This window comes from Bipolaris maydis, assembly GCF_028858645.1.
Source record: "Bipolaris maydis strain C4 unplaced genomic scaffold PSV08scaffold_21, whole genome shotgun sequence".
Taxonomy (NCBI): domain Eukaryota; kingdom Fungi; phylum Ascomycota; class Dothideomycetes; order Pleosporales; family Pleosporaceae; genus Bipolaris; species Bipolaris maydis.
Genome location: NW_027093877.1, coordinates 1 through 18406, shown reverse-complemented (window position 1 = coordinate 18406; position 18406 = coordinate 1). Strand labels below are relative to the sequence as shown.

Genomic DNA, 18406 nt, shown 5'->3' with positions numbered 1-18406 from the left:
AAAAGAGAGTAGAAAGAATCCCTCCTATCCAGGGAGAGACGCTAGAAACCTCTTTTAAAGGAAAGTGCAAAGCCTTTCGAAAAGCATTATTCCCACCGCCACCAAGTACAGCACTACCAAGCTTTAATAACCACCAAGAGAAAGAGTGGGAGTGGCCAGCGCTATCAACAACTGAGCTAGAACGCGCTTGCTCTAATAAGGTTAAAAGTAGCTCACCAGGCCCAGACGCTTTATCACAGGATATTATCACAGCAGCCTACCAAGCTCAGCCAAATACGTTCTTCAAAGCTTACTCTCTGCTATTCAACTACGGATACCACCCAACCTGCTGGAGAAGAGCTACAGGAGCTATTCTAAAGAAGCCGTCCAAGCCCGACTATTCTACCCCAAAGGCCTATAGGGTAATTACTCTACTAAGCTGCCTAGGGAAAGTAACAGAACGGATAATAGCTAAAAGACTCGGCTACCTAGCCGAGACTACCAACCTCCTACACGACTCGCAGATAGGAGGGAGACTAAAGAAATCAGCTATAGACGCAGCTCTACTTCTTGTAGATCAGATCCAGCACCAAAAACAACAAGGCTATACTACATCAACAGTCTTTCTAGACGTTAAAGGAGCGTTTGACCACGTTTCGCACAATCAGTTCCTAGATACACTAAAAAGACTAGGCCTACCTATCAGCCTAATCACTTGGGCTAAAACCTTTCTATCTAACAGATCTCTAAGGCTTGCCTTTGACGGCCAAATAGAAGAGTTTAGCGAGATTAACGCGGGCATCCCACAAGGCAGCCCAGTCTCGCCAATCTTCTTTCTCATCTATATTAGAGACCTATTCCCTCAAATAGATGGATTCCAGCTATCCTATATCGACGATATCTCAATCACAACCTCGTCAACGTCTATTAAGAAAAACGTGAAGATACTACAACGCGAGGTTAACAAACTAGTTACAAAAGGAAAACAACTAGCAATCGAATTCGACATAGCAAAGACAGAGCTAATCCACTATACAAAAAACAAAAGAAGAAAAGAAATACCTCTAGAACTCCCTAGCAAGGAGAAAATATACCACAAAGATACGATTAAGTGGCTAGGGGTATACCTCGACAATAAGCTATCCTTTAGAGAGCACGTAGCTATTAGAGCTAGCCAAGCAAAAACAGCTTTTAATAGACTAGGGAGACTAGCTAACATCGACCGCGGGCTATCTCCCTTTGCTATCAGACAACTATACCTAGCATGCGTCACCAGCATTGCAGACTATGGGTCGCCAATCTATTGGCGCAACCAGAGCTTTATTAAAGATCAGCTTCAACCGCTGCATAACGCGGCTTGTAGAAAGGTACTAGGAGTATTTAAAACAGCTCCAGCTATCCCAACAAGTATCGAAGCTAGCTTGCCGTCACCAGCCGTACGGCTAAGCCAAACGAATCGAAAATACGCTCTACGAGCTATACAACTAGCTCCAACCCATCCAATTACAAAAGCTATTGCAAGGCTACAAAAAACAACCCTTCAGCAATCAAAACAGCCAAATAAACCAAGACAACTACGCGCTATCACAAGCTCCATCCCATCTACCAAAGAGATAGAAGAGATCATCTCATATAGGTTCAGACCATGGGACTCTCTTAACTACAATATCTCTATATCAAAGAAATCCAAAGAAGAAGAGGCAGCCGCCCACAAAGATTATATCCAAACAATAGAGGATAACTCTATAGTAATCTACTCAGACGCCTCTAAAACTAAAGACAGAGATGGGATAGGAGTAGGCCTAGCGGTCTATAACCCTAACCAAGAAGAAATCTACGCAGAGACAAAGAACATAGGCGAGCAACAACTAGTCTATAACGGAGAGCTTGAGGGCGTTACAGCAGCGTTTGAATACGCTGCTAAAACAGCCCAAAAAGACCAGAATATCCACGTTTACGCTGACAACCAAGCTGCCATCTATAGGCTCCAAAGTCTATCAGATAAGCCAGGCCAACAATGGGTAATTCGGTGCCAAAAAGCAGCCAAAGCTATCCTTAACAGAAAAGCAAAGATCTTCTTAAAATGGGCACCAGGCCATACAGACATAGAAGGAAATGAAAGAGCAGACGCTCTAGCAAAGGAAGCTACAAAACAAACACCAAAAAAATCACAAACAAGCCTAGCCTTCCTAGGCACTAAGATTAAGCTCCTCCAACGAGCTAGCCAGGCAGAAGAGTGGAGAAAGTATAGAGAAAAAGTAAGAGAGAAGAAGACCAGCTACGGAGCTATCTTCGATCTAAAGCTCAAAAACCAACTAGCAATCCCTAGAGGCACGAAAAGAGACATTTTAAGCTCCTTCTACTCTCTTAAGATAGGGCACGGATACTTTAACTCCTACCTAAAGAGAGTAAAGAGAAGAGAATGCGACCTTTGTAGATGTGGGAAACCGCAAACTGCAGAGCACCTACTTCGATACTGCGGCTTTTACAGCGTAGAAAGAAACCAGCTTAAAAAGACTCTAAACCAAAAAATACTCAAACTCCCACGACTACTCCATACCACGAGCGGTATAGAAGCTACATTAGCTTTTATTACTAGCACGCGGATAGGAACAAGAAAGTGGCATCTCGGCCAAGAAGGCTAGAAAGAAAAATAAGAAAAACAATAACAAAAGAGGAAAAAAAAAAAAAAAAAAGGAAAAAAAAAAGAATAGTTAAAAATTTGAAATATTTAGCACTATTTCCTTCTCCCTAAGAGAGCTCGCTGGAAGGAAGCCTAGCTGCCCTACATCTCTCCCTGTTACCAAACTGCTCTTAAGCACCAGGCGTCTAGAAAGCTAGCAACAGCTTAGCTAGATATAGGCCGAAGCACCACAGTCACGCAATACAGCACAAAGTATCAAATTGTAACTAGTTAGATAGAACGGCCGTCGGCCAAAGTCCTACATAGCCAACGGCTGATACAGGACTATAATGGAATAATAATATGTAGGTCTTCTTCTAGAGACCAACATCGAAGTTCAAAACACTATCTACATAAACAAAAAGAGCAAAAATTCGCAGAAAATGGATTCTTGTGGCATTTGCTTTGCCATCTTACCTAACACCGGGGCTGGCAGTATCTGGCGCAGGTTGAGCTACCGTGGGAACAGCAACACGGGCTTTTGTAACTTTGTTGAACTACCCACCAATATCTCATCACTTGTTGTTACTGGAGAATTCATGCGTAGAATGTTGCTTGGCTCGGTGAATACAGCTGCTGGATAGGAATTCGGAGACATGTTTGGTGAAGCAATAGCGTCAATATGCTGCGTGGATTTTATTTACTTTGTAAATCATCTTCTATCTTATGTTACAAAGTTGTTATATACTCCCTATCGCTCTCTTTAGAATAGCATTTGCAGCTCCTGTATATACGCAAACACGAAGCGAGCAACCAAGCATAAGTAACCTCCTTTAATTCATTGTTCTCTAACCAATGCGCCTTTGTACCACCGAGCGCATGGAATAGTGAACGATTGCCTTGTGGAAGCGATGTAAGATAGCCTCAGGATCATGGGATATTTGTAAGAGCTGCTGTTTCTTACTTTCATTCAAGTTTTCGTAAACCACCCACGTGGGTTCCCACTGTATCCAAACTTTGCCTGACTCCTCGTGGACAATATAGCCCCGGTGGCTGGAATAAGTTTGCTGCAGATAAAAGAAAAGACCCTTAGTCATTTGGGCAATTTTCCAGTAGGCTAGAAATGCTGGAAGACGGGTACGCACGTTTGAAGAGGGGGGTAAAGCCTTCGCCGCCACATATCCAAGCAAACCAGGTCGATCTCTACGAACCTCTATAGAGAATTTATAAATCAAATCTTGAGGCGAGGTTTGAATTGACTTCCTTTCTATTGTAGGCTCCCAGGAGATAAGTAGCTCGTCTTCGCCTCGAGCGTGGACAAGCCACCTATGATGTCCATCTTGACGAAGTACATGGTACTCACGTGCTGAAAGCCATGAACTTTCCCAAAATACAAGCATATTCAGGCGGTCGATACTGATAGCGCCTAAACAAGGCCATGCGTCTTCGTTGCTTGTATTGCTCTTAGGTTCAATCTTCATTTCTCCGTTTAGATAATAATCCGGTAGCGAAAATGTGCAAGAGATGGCTGCATTGAGTGGGCAAGGAGATTTATTAGATTTAGGAACGAGACAATTATATAAAGTCGAAAACTAAGTATCCAATACATTTGATGAGCATTATTGCAATCGGGAAGACGGCACGCTAGTCTGAATGCGTATAAGATCACATTCTACTATGTGAAAAATTGGAGTGGTCTACTCTGAAAGCTATCTAGATCACGCCCTTGAAGGTTCAGATTATATATTAAGGTATTCGAGATAATGTCTAAGACGGCCTTCAGAATCAGTTCTAGCAGTTCTGGCCTAGCCTGCAACACCTCGCCAAACCAAGCTGCCTCCACTAGCGTCAACTCATCGATACTGTTCACTAATGTCAGTAATAGCTTAATCAAAAATAAAACTTTATCGTACTCTTTTAGCTAAATAGGCTTACTAAGAACCTTCTCCTCAAGCTCCTCAAGCTCCAATCCAAATTCAGTTATGCTTAGGGAAGGCGAGTCGGATCCAAAGCTTGGAAATAGAATGAGCAGAGCTAGATCTAGGGACCTTCTACCTCGCAGAATATGATGTAGTATTCTCCCATCCTTAATGTATTTGTTGATATTGCGTCGAATCCGCTTTTCATTTCCACCATATTCTTTTGCGATCTTCTTTGAAATCTCGTCTTTAACCATATCAGGAGCTCGCCTCTTTCTTTCTAAAGGAGTGAGGTTTTCGTAAACTCGATATATTTCTTCAGTATATGGAGTAGGGGGCAGTATCTCAGAAATACCCTACTTGAAGCTAGTAGTCCGTTTTCAAGCTGAGACTCTTCGCCTCTCTTATATGCTATTACGCTTCTCCTCCTAGAGCGCTTTGACAGCACGCAGATATATCTCAAAATAGCAATATTTAATATATCGATTTCTAGCAACTAGGATATAACTTTGGCTTTCTTGCCTATCTAAATAGATATAGATGTGGAACAGTTTATCGAAAATAGGTTGCTCTATTGCTAAAGAAGCTTAGCATTCGTCTTTCCTAGTACAGGCCAGTTTGAGTAAGTCAAGAATATAGGGAGATCCAATCTCGTTCACACATTACAAAATACGTAGACAACGCCCGCGATTTATCTCGGAAGGCTTGCAGAGAAGTGATTCCCGCAACGCTTTAAGCTCGAAGTTCTCTAGATTTAGTAAGAAAACCTCGCTAGTTTATGATTTTGTCTCTAAGCGGGCCAGCTTCCATTAGGTATCAACCTGTTCAGACCCTATAAGTTTACTAGGGATGCCACACTTTTCGAGGACATAATCGCGTTAATAGGGCGCTAATAACTCCTCTAGAATACGTAGGCGTAAATCACGAGAGGATGGGACGTTCTAGAGGGGCCGGTGCTGAAAGTAGGCTTCTGCAATCTAAATCGATAGTAGTGTACTTTCTATGTGCGGCTCAATGCTTCAGGGCTAAAGAAGGTCAGTTAGTATTAGGAGTCGAGTGGGCGATCGACTTACATTAATATACTCCGTCCTCCATTCAGGACGTATTAGCCACGGAATCCTAAGAAGTGGCAGACCCCATGTTTTGCTATCAAGAATGAAGAACGTTTTGCTCCTCTCAAGCCCTACTATAAGTAGAGGCGAAGCATCTTCATTTCGACGTACGATTGCTATAAGATTGGTGTAGGTACTTCCTTCCACCGCCTCTGAATCGAATGCATCAGAATAAAGATCAATGATGAGAACTGGGCCAGGAAGTAACGTATATAATATACTATGGAGGAGTCTTGACGTAAGGGGCCGATCTTTAACTAAGGGTAATAGGATCTCCTGAGCATTAACGTAATCTGTATCCTTTGTAGTTTCTTGTGGAAGGCGAAAGCCTGAGTGATAAGCGAGATCTACGTAGCCTTGAAACGTTGGATTATCATCGGAATTCTCTGTGTGACTTTGGTTAGTTAGATATTGTTCGTTAGGATATACGGCGATTTCTTCGACGTCTCCCTGCACCTTATTATGCATAGAGGTAGGATACAAGTCTTCAAATGCTTTGTTGAAAAATTGCGGTAAGGGTAAGCTATTCAAGATATCTCCTCCAAACTGTCCGCCATTGAAGAGTGAATCTGAGACATCCTGCACTATTGAGCCTAGTGTTGGCTGATGGGCCAAACTAGGATATGGAAGCTCGGGAAACGGTTGATCCTCAGCATCTTCTAGATCCTCCAATGCTTGATATAGAGAAGTGGCACTAGTTTCCTAAAGATCTTGGGCGTTTAAGGCTTCATTAAGGACCTCCGCCGGCTGTACATCCGTATAATCATCTCGCTCGTTACTAAATAGCCCTGCTGTATGGGACGTAGGAGAGGATAGGTTTTCTCCCATAGAGTGCCTTAATTGCGTTGTTTCAGTCCCACAATTCCTCTCAAGAAGGATCTTGTCCGCTTGGCTGTCATTGTCGACTAGCAACAAGCTTGGATAATCCACTAGAGTCTCTGCTGCAGCATTCCTTATTTCGTGTTCAGCATGGTTTTCTTCGTAAAGAGTTGGAGACCGTGTCTTATAGTTTTCATTACTAGACTTAGACTCCGTCTCGTCTTTAGTGATAAATAGCGAGCCTGCTAAAGAACGTTGAGTAGCGGATGCGACGCGGCGAGAAGACCTCCGCACCCCTTAATTGATACTACCTATGTATGTATGCTGTCGATGGGTTTGCATGCTTGCTTGGCTAGCTCTCCTTATGGACATTTTCTGCTGAGCGTCCTTCTTTAAGTAGTTAAGCGCGTCTATCAGGGCCTTAAGATTATTATAGTCGATTGCCTCGCTTATTTGCAACTAATTGTCTGTAAAGCGCTTTATCTTATTAGGAAAATTAGCTTTGGCACGTTTTAGTTAGAATTTACACACCTTAATTATATCTAGAGCTGAAGACAGATCACAGTTTGGCACTATTGTGTTAGCGAATTGAATAGGCAAATTATGTACTGGGTTAGCAGGAGGCATTCTGCAATTAATTATGCTTTATTAGAAAAGACTTCCTAGCTAAGAGCGATTGCCTATCTTTTGTTGCTGCCTGTCTTCCGTTGCGCTAGTCCGGCCTAGAACGGATGGGTCTACTTGTAGGCTAAGTTAATGAAGCTGGCTTTTTCTGTAAATTACTAATTTTGGTCTAGCGTAATAAGCACGACACTTTGAAGTGCTCTTGCTTGTTACGCTAGACTAGAAGAGGCTGCTCTATATGATTATTATAGTTTGAGGGGTAAAGATCCGTCTCTAACAAAATGCTCTAGGAAAGGACTAGCGTAGTAAGTAGGAGTACTTTAAAGTGTCGTGCTTGTTATGCTAGTCCTTTTCTAGAGTATGTTTTTTAGAGATCGTGGTTTAGACAGATCTTTGCTGCTTAAGCTATGGTAGCTAAGTGTAGACGCCTCTTCTGGTCTAGCGTAACAAGCACGATACTTTGAAGAGCTCTTGCTTGTTACGCTAAGCTATTTCTAGAGCCTGTCGTTTGGAGAGAAATGTTCGCCTCTTAAACTATAGTGGCTATGTAGAGCAGCCTCTTCTAGTCTAGTGTAATAAGCACGACACTTTGAAGAGCTCTTGCTTGTTACGCTAAGCTATTTCTAGAGTAGGTCGTTAAAGAGATTAATTCGAAGAGTCTTTGCGGCTTAGAACTTATCTACTTTATGTTTAAGCTTCTGGCTAAAGCGATGGATAATACTTTTAGAAAATCGTTTGCTAAAGCTTAGCAGCTCTAAGGTATCTCTTTGGGCTCTTTTATTGTATTAGTCTCCTTTTCTGCGATTATCTTCACACTAGAAGTTCTTGCGTTTCTTATAATCCGCAAGCGGTTCCCCGATTTCTAGTAAGCTTAAAGCATTCTATTAGATCGAATACTAATGATTAAAGCGCTACTGTTCTAAATTATTAAGTTAACACATTCGAAAACTGGAAAAACTACATTGTAACTAATTTTGTTCGATTCGACTACTGTTATGGGCATCTCGATAGATACTTCTTCTAGCGGTACCTTCGAGCACTAGCCCTTATATTTGTTCCCGCTTCGATGCTTATACTACCTATTCTTATTCCTTTGAACTATACTAAAGGGAAAACTGCTGTTCTTAGAGTGAGTGGCCTTGATACGTTTAGATGGTCGAATGTCGGCCTTAATTAGGTAGATCGTTACTGGGTTCATCTCATCCTTAGTTTGCTTTTTATTGTATAAGTTTGCTGGGTTATCTAGAACGAGCTTGCATTTTACGTTTTAACTCGGCAACACTTACTATACGCGGCTTTGTGCACAGTGCTTATCAAATCTATACTTGATGATTGGATGTCCAAAGAGGCACTTATATCCTACCTTGAGATCTTCCTTGGCGCGGTTACTGCGATTTCTTTTAATCGTGACTATAACCTAATTTCTTGGTTAGTAGAGGGACGGGAACGCTTAGCTTGATTACTGGAGATAGAGGAGATTTCCTGGATAAGAAAGACCTACAGGGCAGGTATTTAGAAACGAAGTAAGAAATTAAACCTTACTAAAAGACCTAGAAACTTAAGCTATAGATTATACAGCCTTTTAAACCTATTTAATTGGCTGGTACGTAAAAAAGTAGATACTAGTATAGTATATTGGAAGGAATTTCTTAAAACTAGTGAAGAGATGGCATTTTATTAGGTAGCACTAGAGAAGTTTCCGCTATTAAGATCTGCCTTTGTTACCTTCGCTAATCTGCTAGCCGCCAACATGGTGTGTTAAATAGTGATTTATACTAGATTAGGTTATATAACACCCCGCATAATGCCTTTGTCTGTGGAAGATGTTGTATAGAGTAATGTTAAAATCACCTAGAGAGATAGAACTATACGCACTTTCCTCTCGAACACGCTTATTATAGCAACGGCGACTGCTTATGTTATACTAGTAGCGCTAGCGGGGCTTCTCTCCTAGATTATTTATATTACTTGGGCGATACCTTAGCTGAGCTGGGTTAACGAACTTCCAGAATCCTTCCTAGGTCTACTCTAGGGTGTTTTACCTCCTACACTAGTGGCCATCTTAACGAAAGGATTTGTTATTGTATTAGAATACTTTGTTCGAAAGTAGGGCATCTCCTCTAAGAGCTAAATTGACTTTAAGATTTAAGATTATTATTTTTATTTTCTCTTTACCTAAGTTACTCTTATAGTCTCTTTATCTGCAGGACTTACTACGATCGCGAACAAGATTACAAATAGAGCTTCGCTAGCTGGAACATTGGCTAAGAATCTACTAAAAGTAAGTAACTACTTCCTGTCCTACATTCTCTTATAAGCCCTTTCAGTTAGCGCTAACTCTCTGCTGAGATTTAATCGCTTGATAGGGAACTTCGTACTTGGCCCGATCTTTGACAAATTAGTTACTTAAATAATGATACGAAGAAGGGGCCAGGACCTCTAATAGGGCACTTTTGTACCTGTATTTACAAATCTCTCCTGTATTGGTAGGTTCTAGTTTGAAAAATACGTCTAGTATCACACGCTGAAACAAGCAGGATTTCTCTATGCTATTATCTCACCTATTATTATTCCTTTCTAGGTCCTTATTATAAGCTTATTCTAGATTATCTACTCGGGCTTAGGTGTTCTGATTACTAGGTAGGATCGTGGAGGTCTCTTCTATCCTAAAGTAATTAAATATCTCTTAATGGGCTTGTATCTGATGTAGGTCTGTCTTATTGCTCTGTTTCTTCTTGTACGAGACTCGTAGGGCAATGCTAGGTGTATTGGATAGGCATGCATTATGTTACTTGCTACTGGATTGACTATGATATACTATCGCTTGCTTTGCAGAGTATTTAATCCACTGCTGAGTTTTTCCCCCACTGCGCTTGACGAGAATCTAGCTAAGGAGACAATACCATCCCCTCCCTTTCTTCACAAGGCTCTTACATTAATTCTAGTAGTTCGCATTCTTGGTGATGGTTACGGGATTAGCTCTGCGCGAGCACTGCAGCTCAGAGAGGAACTAAAAGGCGTAGCAATATCTAATACAGACGCAACTATAACTGCATCAGGCAAGATATTCCTAAACTAGATAATCTACGGACAAGATCCTAGGATCTTTTTTGCACGGACATAGTAGCGACTAATGCCATTTTGCAAACATTGCCTTTAGATAATATGAATGTGTAATGTAACCTTTATGTCGCGATTACCAGGATGAGATGCACAGATCGTGCGTTCATGTTTAATCACCTCGTATGCACCTGAGTCATGTCTTCTGCCGCGCGCGAATCGAGAGCCACTTCAGGGATCCTTGCAAGGATTTAGGCTTGGGATGAAATGGCTCAAGCGGAAGGCGGACGAAGAAGACGAACGTAATTGCCGCTGTGCATGGGTTCGGAGAATCGGATATCGTTTCTATTGGTGTTGCAAGCGCTGGGATCAATAGCGTTTGAGGTAGGTCAAGCTTGCCGCGCCACGGTACAGCCGAATAGATGAAAAACGCCGAATAGATGATCGTCTCATGTGAGCATTCCGTTTTACAGGACCTGTTGAGGTTCACGAAATGGGACGGCATCCGAGAAAGCCAGGTAACGGCATACCCTTCTGCCAATTAGTGGCTCTGCGAACACTGTTGTGAAGGGGTGGGTGCTGCCAACGAGGGCGTGCGTAGACAGATTGCTATCTAATGCGAAAAAGACGCACAGCTTGTGTTTTCTATTCAAGAATCCTTAGCCACTTTACTATATATACTGCTGTGGTATAGATAGTGTATAAACAACTTCTTAATCGTGATTTACAGTGACTTCCGCAATTAATCTTAGTATGACTCTTTACGAGAAAGGCGACGTCGAAGTTCAGATCCAACAAACTCAGTTTCGTGTCTCTTCATCAGTTATGTTTAAAACGTCATCCGAGTTCGAAAAGCTTTTTACCACGCAAAACGGCACGTTGCGTAACAGTATCAAGCTTCCTAACGAAGATCCTAAAGCTTTCCACTTAATATACCAGTCGGCTTATAGCTCTTTTATACCGCAATCACACATATCGCTGCAAACGCTTATAAAGATAGCTGACGCTATTTAACGATACAAGATTCCTACTACGTTGCGCGTATATTATACTATAGCGTACAGTTTTATCACACAAACCCTAAGACTAGAAACGATTTCTATAACTAAGCTCCTTATACTTCTTCGCGTAGCTAAGGTTTTAAGCCCTAATAAGTACCATCAGTTACTCTAAGATGTCTTTTTTGTCCGTCCACTTCAACTGGGGCTATTGCTTACTAAGCAGTTTGCTAGTAGTTAAGATATAGATTGTATTGTACTATTAGGTACGTAGTCTGCCCTAGCGAGCACTATATAAATTACTAAATATCACAGCAAATCTAATGCTTCGAGGTGCAGTATATCGCTTAGAAGTAGTAAGTAGGCTGTTAAGTCTGCTAGGTTATAGCGAAGCTCTCTATCTACGTAAGAAAAACGAATTAGCTGTATGGATCTTAAATAAAGACCTAAGCCTATAAGAGATAAATGCTTAACTTTGAAGTTTACGGAGCGCTATAGATTTTTAGAGAGAACAGCTGTTAGATGCTAGTAGAGCAATTGAGGAAGCGACTATAGATATTAGCTATTACGTCCGCACTACTATAAGAAATGCTTAGGAAGTTAGAGATAATTTTAAAGAAAAGGTTCTGAAGCTAGATAAATGCTATAAGTTTAAACGCTTAGATGTTTAGATTGCAGAAGACGGCTAGATATTAAGGAAACTAGGGAACGCTAATAATCTAAAACTAGAGCGCGTTTCTTTAAGTAGTATATAGTTTAAGAATATGGAGGCCTATAGCGAACCTATAGAAAACCTCCTTAATAGCTATTTAGAATTTAAAGACGACGAGTCTGTTATTTCCGCCAGAACAGTATAAGTATATATACTCTAGCTCTATATAGGAGACGTCTTAGAACACGAGAATTTCGCACTACTAGATATGTAGTAAACATAATTTTATTACCCTTAATTAGATGTATGGATTCCTATTCTTAACGTTAAGAAGAACTAAATCTCTTATGATTGATTTGATTATAGCTATCGACGCAATCTCGCCGCCTCTGCTAGGTCTGCCTCTGTAAATGACGAAAACTCTTGTAGGTCTGATATACTTCCTAGAAAATTGTTATCTACTTGTGCTAAGTCAGGTTCTGTTAATAGTAGATCTAGTTGTATTGGAGGCGCCATGAAATTACTTTGTTAAGGCTCAGTTACAGCAAAGCTTAGAAGTGATGAGGTTTCTAGCTGTAATTGTCGTAGAGACAAAGTAGATGTGGAGCTTAGTACTGTAACCTAGTGCTGTAACTGGTCGGAGCCGGTTTTTATGCACACAGGTAGTGTATTAATATATGCTATAATGTCGTGCGAGAGTGGGCGATTGTCTTCCGAGCTCTGCCCTAGTAGTACTAGTATGTTATGACTAATTTGAATGTATTCGTACAACGTTTGTACTGTATCCTATAGCTGTTTGATGTGTGCCTTAAGAAGAGCTATGCTATATATAATGTGAGTCTACTGAACTAATTACTTCTCTTCTCCTAGTAATACTCACAGAGACCTTCTATCCTGATGGTGGCCCGCATCTTAGCTATAATTACACAACGCGTCGTTTATTCGGCATCTATTGCATACACGTTCCCTATTATATAGTAGTAACGTAAGTCTTGTAGCTAATCGCATCTTTAATAGCTGCGCTTACTTTTGTTTTCTTAAACCGACACTAATTGTATACTTGCTTTACTTATTGCCTAGACCTTTGCATTGTGCCTAAGATCCTTTGTAAATGCATATTATATAACATGCTAGCTATTATGTAGGAGTAATATATGTGCTCAAACGCAAGCATAGAATAGTAGCTATTTGTTAGTGTTATGCCACAATCGTGTATATAGTAACTAGCTAAGAGTTGGGATTACGTGGTCCCTAGAGTGAATACTACTATGCTATAGTTAATATAAACATCGGTCGTCTCATCCGAGACGCTACGGGCATATGTTGGCTTAATTAATATAAGAATAAGTTATTTCGTTAAAGCCGAAATCAAGAGTATTTGTTAAGTAACTAGGTACACTTTCGCAGTTAATTTAAGGCACTGTGATTGTTATATATAATGCGATAACTAAGACTTAGGTTCATTAACTATTGAGCTATTTTAAGATCTAGATCTTACTGTTCTCCTTTCTATAGACATAGTATATGTTATTAGGTTGCTTTGATCTTTTATAGTGATGCAAAATCTATAAGGGGTTACAAAGCTTAAGTAACCCACCTCTATCTAGTAAAGTAAAGAAAGGCGCACTACCCTGCGTATTAATAGTATTTACTATTCTCTTAATATCTACTTTAGTTATATTGTATACGTAATTTGCTTCTATCAGATAAGCCAGGCCAACAATGGGTAATTCGGTGCCAAAAAGCAGCCAAAGCTATCCTTAACAGAAAAGCAAAGATCTTCTTAAAATGGGCACCAGGCCATACAGACATAGAAGGAAATGAAAGAGCAGACGCTCTAGCAAAGGAAGCTACAAAACAAACACCAAAAAAATCACAAACAAGCCTAGCCTTCCTAGGCACTAAGATTAAGCTCCTCCAACGAGCTAGCCAGGCAGAAGAGTGGAGAAAGTATAGAGAAAAAGTAAGAGAGAAGAAGACCAGCTACGGAGCTATCTTCGATCTAAAGCTCAAAAACCAACTAGCAATCCCTAGAGGCACGAAAAGAGACATTTTAAGCTCCTTCTACTCTCTTAAGATAGGGCACGGATACTTTAACTCCTACCTAAAGAGAGTAAAGAGAAGAGAATGCGACCTTTGTAGATGTGGGAAACCGCAAACTGCAGAGCACCTACTTCGATACTGCGGCTTTTACAGCGTAGAAAGAAACCAGCTTAAAAAGACTCTAAACCAAAAAATACTCAAACTCCCACGACTACTCCATACCACGAGCGGTATAGAAGCTACATTAGCTTTTATTACTAGCACGCGGATAGGAACAAGAAAGTGGCATCTCGGCCAAGAAGGCTAGAAAGAAAAATAAGAAAAACAATAACAAAAGAGGAAAAAAAAAAAAAAAAAAAAAGGAAAAAAAAAAGAATAGTTAAAAATTTGAAATATTTAGCACTATTTCCTTCTCCCTAAGAGAGCTCGCTGGAAGGAAGCCTAGCTGCCCTACATCTCTCCCTGTTACCAAACTGCTCTTAAGCACCAGGCGTCTAGAAAGCTAGCAACAGCTTAGCTAGATATAGGCCGAAGCACCACAGTCACGCAATACAGCACAAAGTATCAAATTGTAACTAGTTAGATAGAACGGCCGTCGGCCAAAGTCCTACATAGCCAACGGCTGATACAGGACTATAATGGAATAATAATAATAATAGATAGAACGGCCGTCGGCCAAAGTCCTACATAGCCAACGGCTGATACAGGACTATAATGGAATAATAATAGGTGCTATAGCTTAAAAGAATTTTATTAACTTTATATTTATATTATATCTTTATAAATAATATATTATATAAAGGGTATAGTACTTAGAACTTCTTTTAAGTTTCTAAGTATTACTCTAGAGTTTTTTAACTCGACTTATACTTTAGTTCTACTAATATTTTAGTTATCTTTAGCTTTTAAGCTTATTTAAGATATAAATATATCTTTTATAAGTTAGCTTTAGACGCTATTATATATAGAAAACTAGAGGAGAAGTAGTTTTATATATTTTTATATATATAGAACGAAAAGAAGCTTTTAGTTATTTATTTATTTTAGTTACTTAGAAGAAACTAGAGTATTCTAAGTACTAAATAAGTAGTTTAACAGTATTAGCTAAGACTTTTTCTAGTATTAGTCCCTGCTTGCTCTACTTATAGGAATATAAGATATTAGAGTTTTATATACGTTATTCCTATTTAGGAAGTGGTGGGACTACCCGCGTATATTATTTTAAAAGTAAACTAGCTAGGGGCTTTAATAAGCTTTAGTAGATCTATTTTACTAGATTAATATTTATAAAAAGACGCCTTAAAAACGCGTTCTACTTTATAAATACTAGTAATTATAATCTTAGTTAGGGAAAAACTAAGGATCTCTATCATTATTAATTATCTAAAAATAAAGAGTCTATTACCTTTAGTATCTACTTTAGATACTATTTTATTTATTAGTTTATACTTTATTTTAAAGTATAAGGGTTATTTAGTTATTCTTTATAAGATAACTATAAATATAAGATACTTTTATATAAGTATTCTTAAGCTAATATAGATATATTTTCTATCTATATATAAGCTATATTTTATTTTTTTTATCTTAAGAATTATAAATTAAGATAGTTTAAGCTTTATAAAATAGAAAGTTTATTTAAACTACCTAAGCTTAAAGGCTCTAGTAATTACAATATTTGGGCTATTAGATTAGAAGCCTTACTTACTAGAGAAGGTTATTTAGAATCTATAACTTCGGATTTAAATAACTATACTGAATTTGAAAGAAATAACTTAGAAGAAAAAGCTTTAAAAGCTTCTAGTTATATTCTTTTAACGCTTGAAGATGGGCCTTTACTTTAAGTTAGATTTATTAAAAACCCCTTTCTACTTTGGTCTACTTTAAAAACCTCTACGAAGCTAAAGGCTTTAGTAGTGAATTTTTAATATCTAAAGAGCTAATTAATACTACTATATATACTTTTAAAGGAAATTTAGAACAGTATCTTAATCACTTTAAAAAGTTAATTAATAACTTAGAAGCGAAAGATATTATTCTTCCTAATAAGTTTATTATAGCTCTATTATTAAATAATTCATCTAAGGAATATAATTATTTAGTAACAATAATTACATAAAGTATTAGATTAGATAGTTCTAATCTAGTATTAGAAGATATAATGTCTAATTTATTAGATGAATATCGTAGAATTACTACTATTAAAAGTAATAATAAATTTAATACTTATAATAATAGTAGTAATAGGCTTAGTTATTCTACTAAAGATACTAAACCTAATGTTTTTAAAGATAAAGACGGTGATATTGAAATGGCTTTAACTACTAAAAATAATAATAAAAATATTAAAAATAATAAAGTAAAAAAGATTTGTTCTAATTGTAATAAATCTGGCCATTTAATAGATACTTGTTTTCTATTACACCCGCATTTAAAAACAAATAAAACAATTAATAATACTGTTAGTAGTAATAACGAAGATAATACTACTAAAAATATAAATAAAGAAGTTATTTTAAATACAAAAGTAGTTGATAAAAAATATTCAACTATTGAATTTATCTTAGATAGTAGAGCCACAGTCCATACCTGCTATATTAAAGAACTATTTAATAGTATTAATCCCTCTACTACTTATATTAAATGGGGTAATACTAGTAATAGTATATTAGCTAGCGGTGAAGGCTCTATTACTATAAAGTTTTCTAGTTCTAATAAAGTTGTTAGACTAGATAAAGTACTATACGTACCTAAACTAGGCGTTAATTTACTAAGTTTAAGTTTAATAACTAGTAAAGGCTTTAATATATCTTTTAATAAAGATAATAGTTTTATTTACGATAGTAACTCTAAATTAATAGCTAAAGGTAGCTATATTAATGGTATTAATACCTTCTATGCTCAACGTTCTAAAGATAGAACTAGTATAGCTTTAAATACAAATCTAGATAATAATCTAGATAATACTAGTCCTAATAATAATAATAGTTTAATAGACTTTAATAGTAATAATAGCGTAGATCTATTGCATTATAGATTTGGGCATATTAATACTAAAGCTATTAAATACCTAGAAAATAATACTATAGGTGCTATTATTAATAAAGAAGACTTTAGTAATTCTAAAGCTAGCTTAGATAATTGTACTATTTGTATAGAATCTAAGCTAACTAAAAATAGAAGTACTATTCCTTCTACTAAAGTATTTAGTTATTTAGACTTAATCTATATAGATATAGGTGGACCTATTACGCCTAAAACGTTTAGAGAATCTAAATACTATATTACTTTTAGAGATAGTTATACTAAATATTTAATAGTAAAACTATTAAAATCTAGAAAAGATATAGTAAATATTATATCTAAAACTATTAATAAACTAGAACTAGAAACTAGTAATAGTTTAGATAATAAAAGTCCTTTTAATAATAATAAAGTAAAAGCTCTACAATTAGATAATGAATTTAAATCTAAAGAGTTACTTAATTATTTAGAAGATAAAGGTATTAAAACTAGATTTTCTAGTCCTTATACTCCTGAACAAAACGGAGCAGCAGAGATTATTAATAGAATTTTAATTAATAAAGTAAGAGCTTTATTAATTAATTCTAATTTACCTAAATCTCTATGGGGAGAAGCTATTTTAACAGCTACTTACCTATATAATAGAACGCCAAATAGTTCTATTAATTTTAAAACTCCTTACTATTTAAAATACCAAACTAAGCCTAATATTAAAAATATTAAAATATTCGGTAGCTTAGCTTTTAATAAAAACTCTGAAATTTGGAGTAAAAAGCTAGATAAAAGAGCTTCTGCGTTTTATTTAGTTGGATTTGAAAGTAATAATATATACAAATTATATAATCCTATTAATAATAGAGTAATTAACTCTAGGGATTGTAAAATAATTAAAGGTTACTTCTTTAAACCTAATAATTATCAAAATATTAAAGATATCTATTCTAAGTTTAATAATAACTTAGATAATAACGAAGATATTAATAACTCTGAAGACGAGTTAAATAAACCGTTTAAAAACACTAGTAGAGTTATTAAAAAAGTTAAAAATCTTCGAAATAAAACAATAGAAGAAGACTATAGTTCAGACGAACTAGGCTTAAATACTATAATAATAGAAGATAATAATAGTTATATTAAAACAAATAACTATATTAACTCTATTATTAATTCTAAATTAGATTATAAAAATCTATATCACAATTCTATCTTAGAAACTATTCTTAATACTTCTATTAATAATAGCTTAATAGAACCTAAAAGCTTTAAAGAAGTATTAGAAAGAAAAGATAAAGATTTATATATTAAAGCTATGAAAATAGAGGTAGACGATTTAATTAAATCTAATACTTGGCATTTAATTATTAAACCTGCTGTTAATAATAGAATTATTAAAGGTAGATGGGTTTTAAATAAGAAACTTAATCTAGACAATAGTATTAAGAAGTATAAAGCTAGATGGGTAGCTAAAGGTTTTTTACAATAATATATATAAACTATAAAGAAACCTTTGCTTCTACTACTAAACCTAGTATTATTAGATTATTATTATTATT

The 18406-nt window shown here is 36.9% G+C and overlaps 3 protein-coding genes across 3 annotated transcripts; 2 read left to right on the top strand and 1 right to left on the bottom strand.

The window, feature by feature from the left end:
• Positions 1-3450: 3450 nt before the first annotated feature.
• Positions 3451-7079, bottom strand: PSV08DRAFT_192076 (uncharacterized protein; the record flags this gene model as incomplete). The annotated part of the gene is made up of 9 exons (XM_014217100.1): positions 3451-4130; positions 4304-4444; positions 4538-4877; positions 4965-5098; positions 5195-5292; positions 5686-6335; positions 6372-6697; positions 6764-6911; positions 6984-7079. The coding sequence occupies 9 exons, from the start codon at positions 7077-7079 to the stop codon at positions 3451-3453; spliced, it is 2613 nt and encodes an 870-aa protein (XP_014072575.1).
• A 1063-nt stretch (positions 7080-8142) lies between these two features.
• On the top strand, positions 8143-10155 carry PSV08DRAFT_375477 (uncharacterized protein; the record flags this gene model as incomplete). The annotated part of the gene is made up of 12 exons (XM_066093304.1): positions 8143-8238; positions 8323-8508; positions 8593-8679; positions 8758-8829; positions 8932-9003; positions 9061-9097; positions 9269-9374; positions 9408-9450; positions 9523-9562; positions 9731-9747; positions 9787-9813; positions 9853-10155. The coding sequence occupies 12 exons, from the start codon at positions 8143-8145 to the stop codon at positions 10153-10155; spliced, it is 1086 nt and encodes a 361-aa protein (XP_065947894.1).
• A 734-nt stretch (positions 10156-10889) lies between these two features.
• On the top strand, positions 10890-11991 carry PSV08DRAFT_375476 (uncharacterized protein; the record flags this gene model as incomplete). Its single annotated transcript, XM_066093303.1, has 6 exons — positions 10890-11074; positions 11201-11273; positions 11401-11404; positions 11450-11559; positions 11731-11799; positions 11890-11991. 6 exons carry the CDS (start codon positions 10890-10892, stop codon positions 11989-11991), a joined length of 543 nt encoding a protein of 180 aa, XP_065947893.1.
• Positions 11992-18406: the final 6415 nt, after the last annotated feature.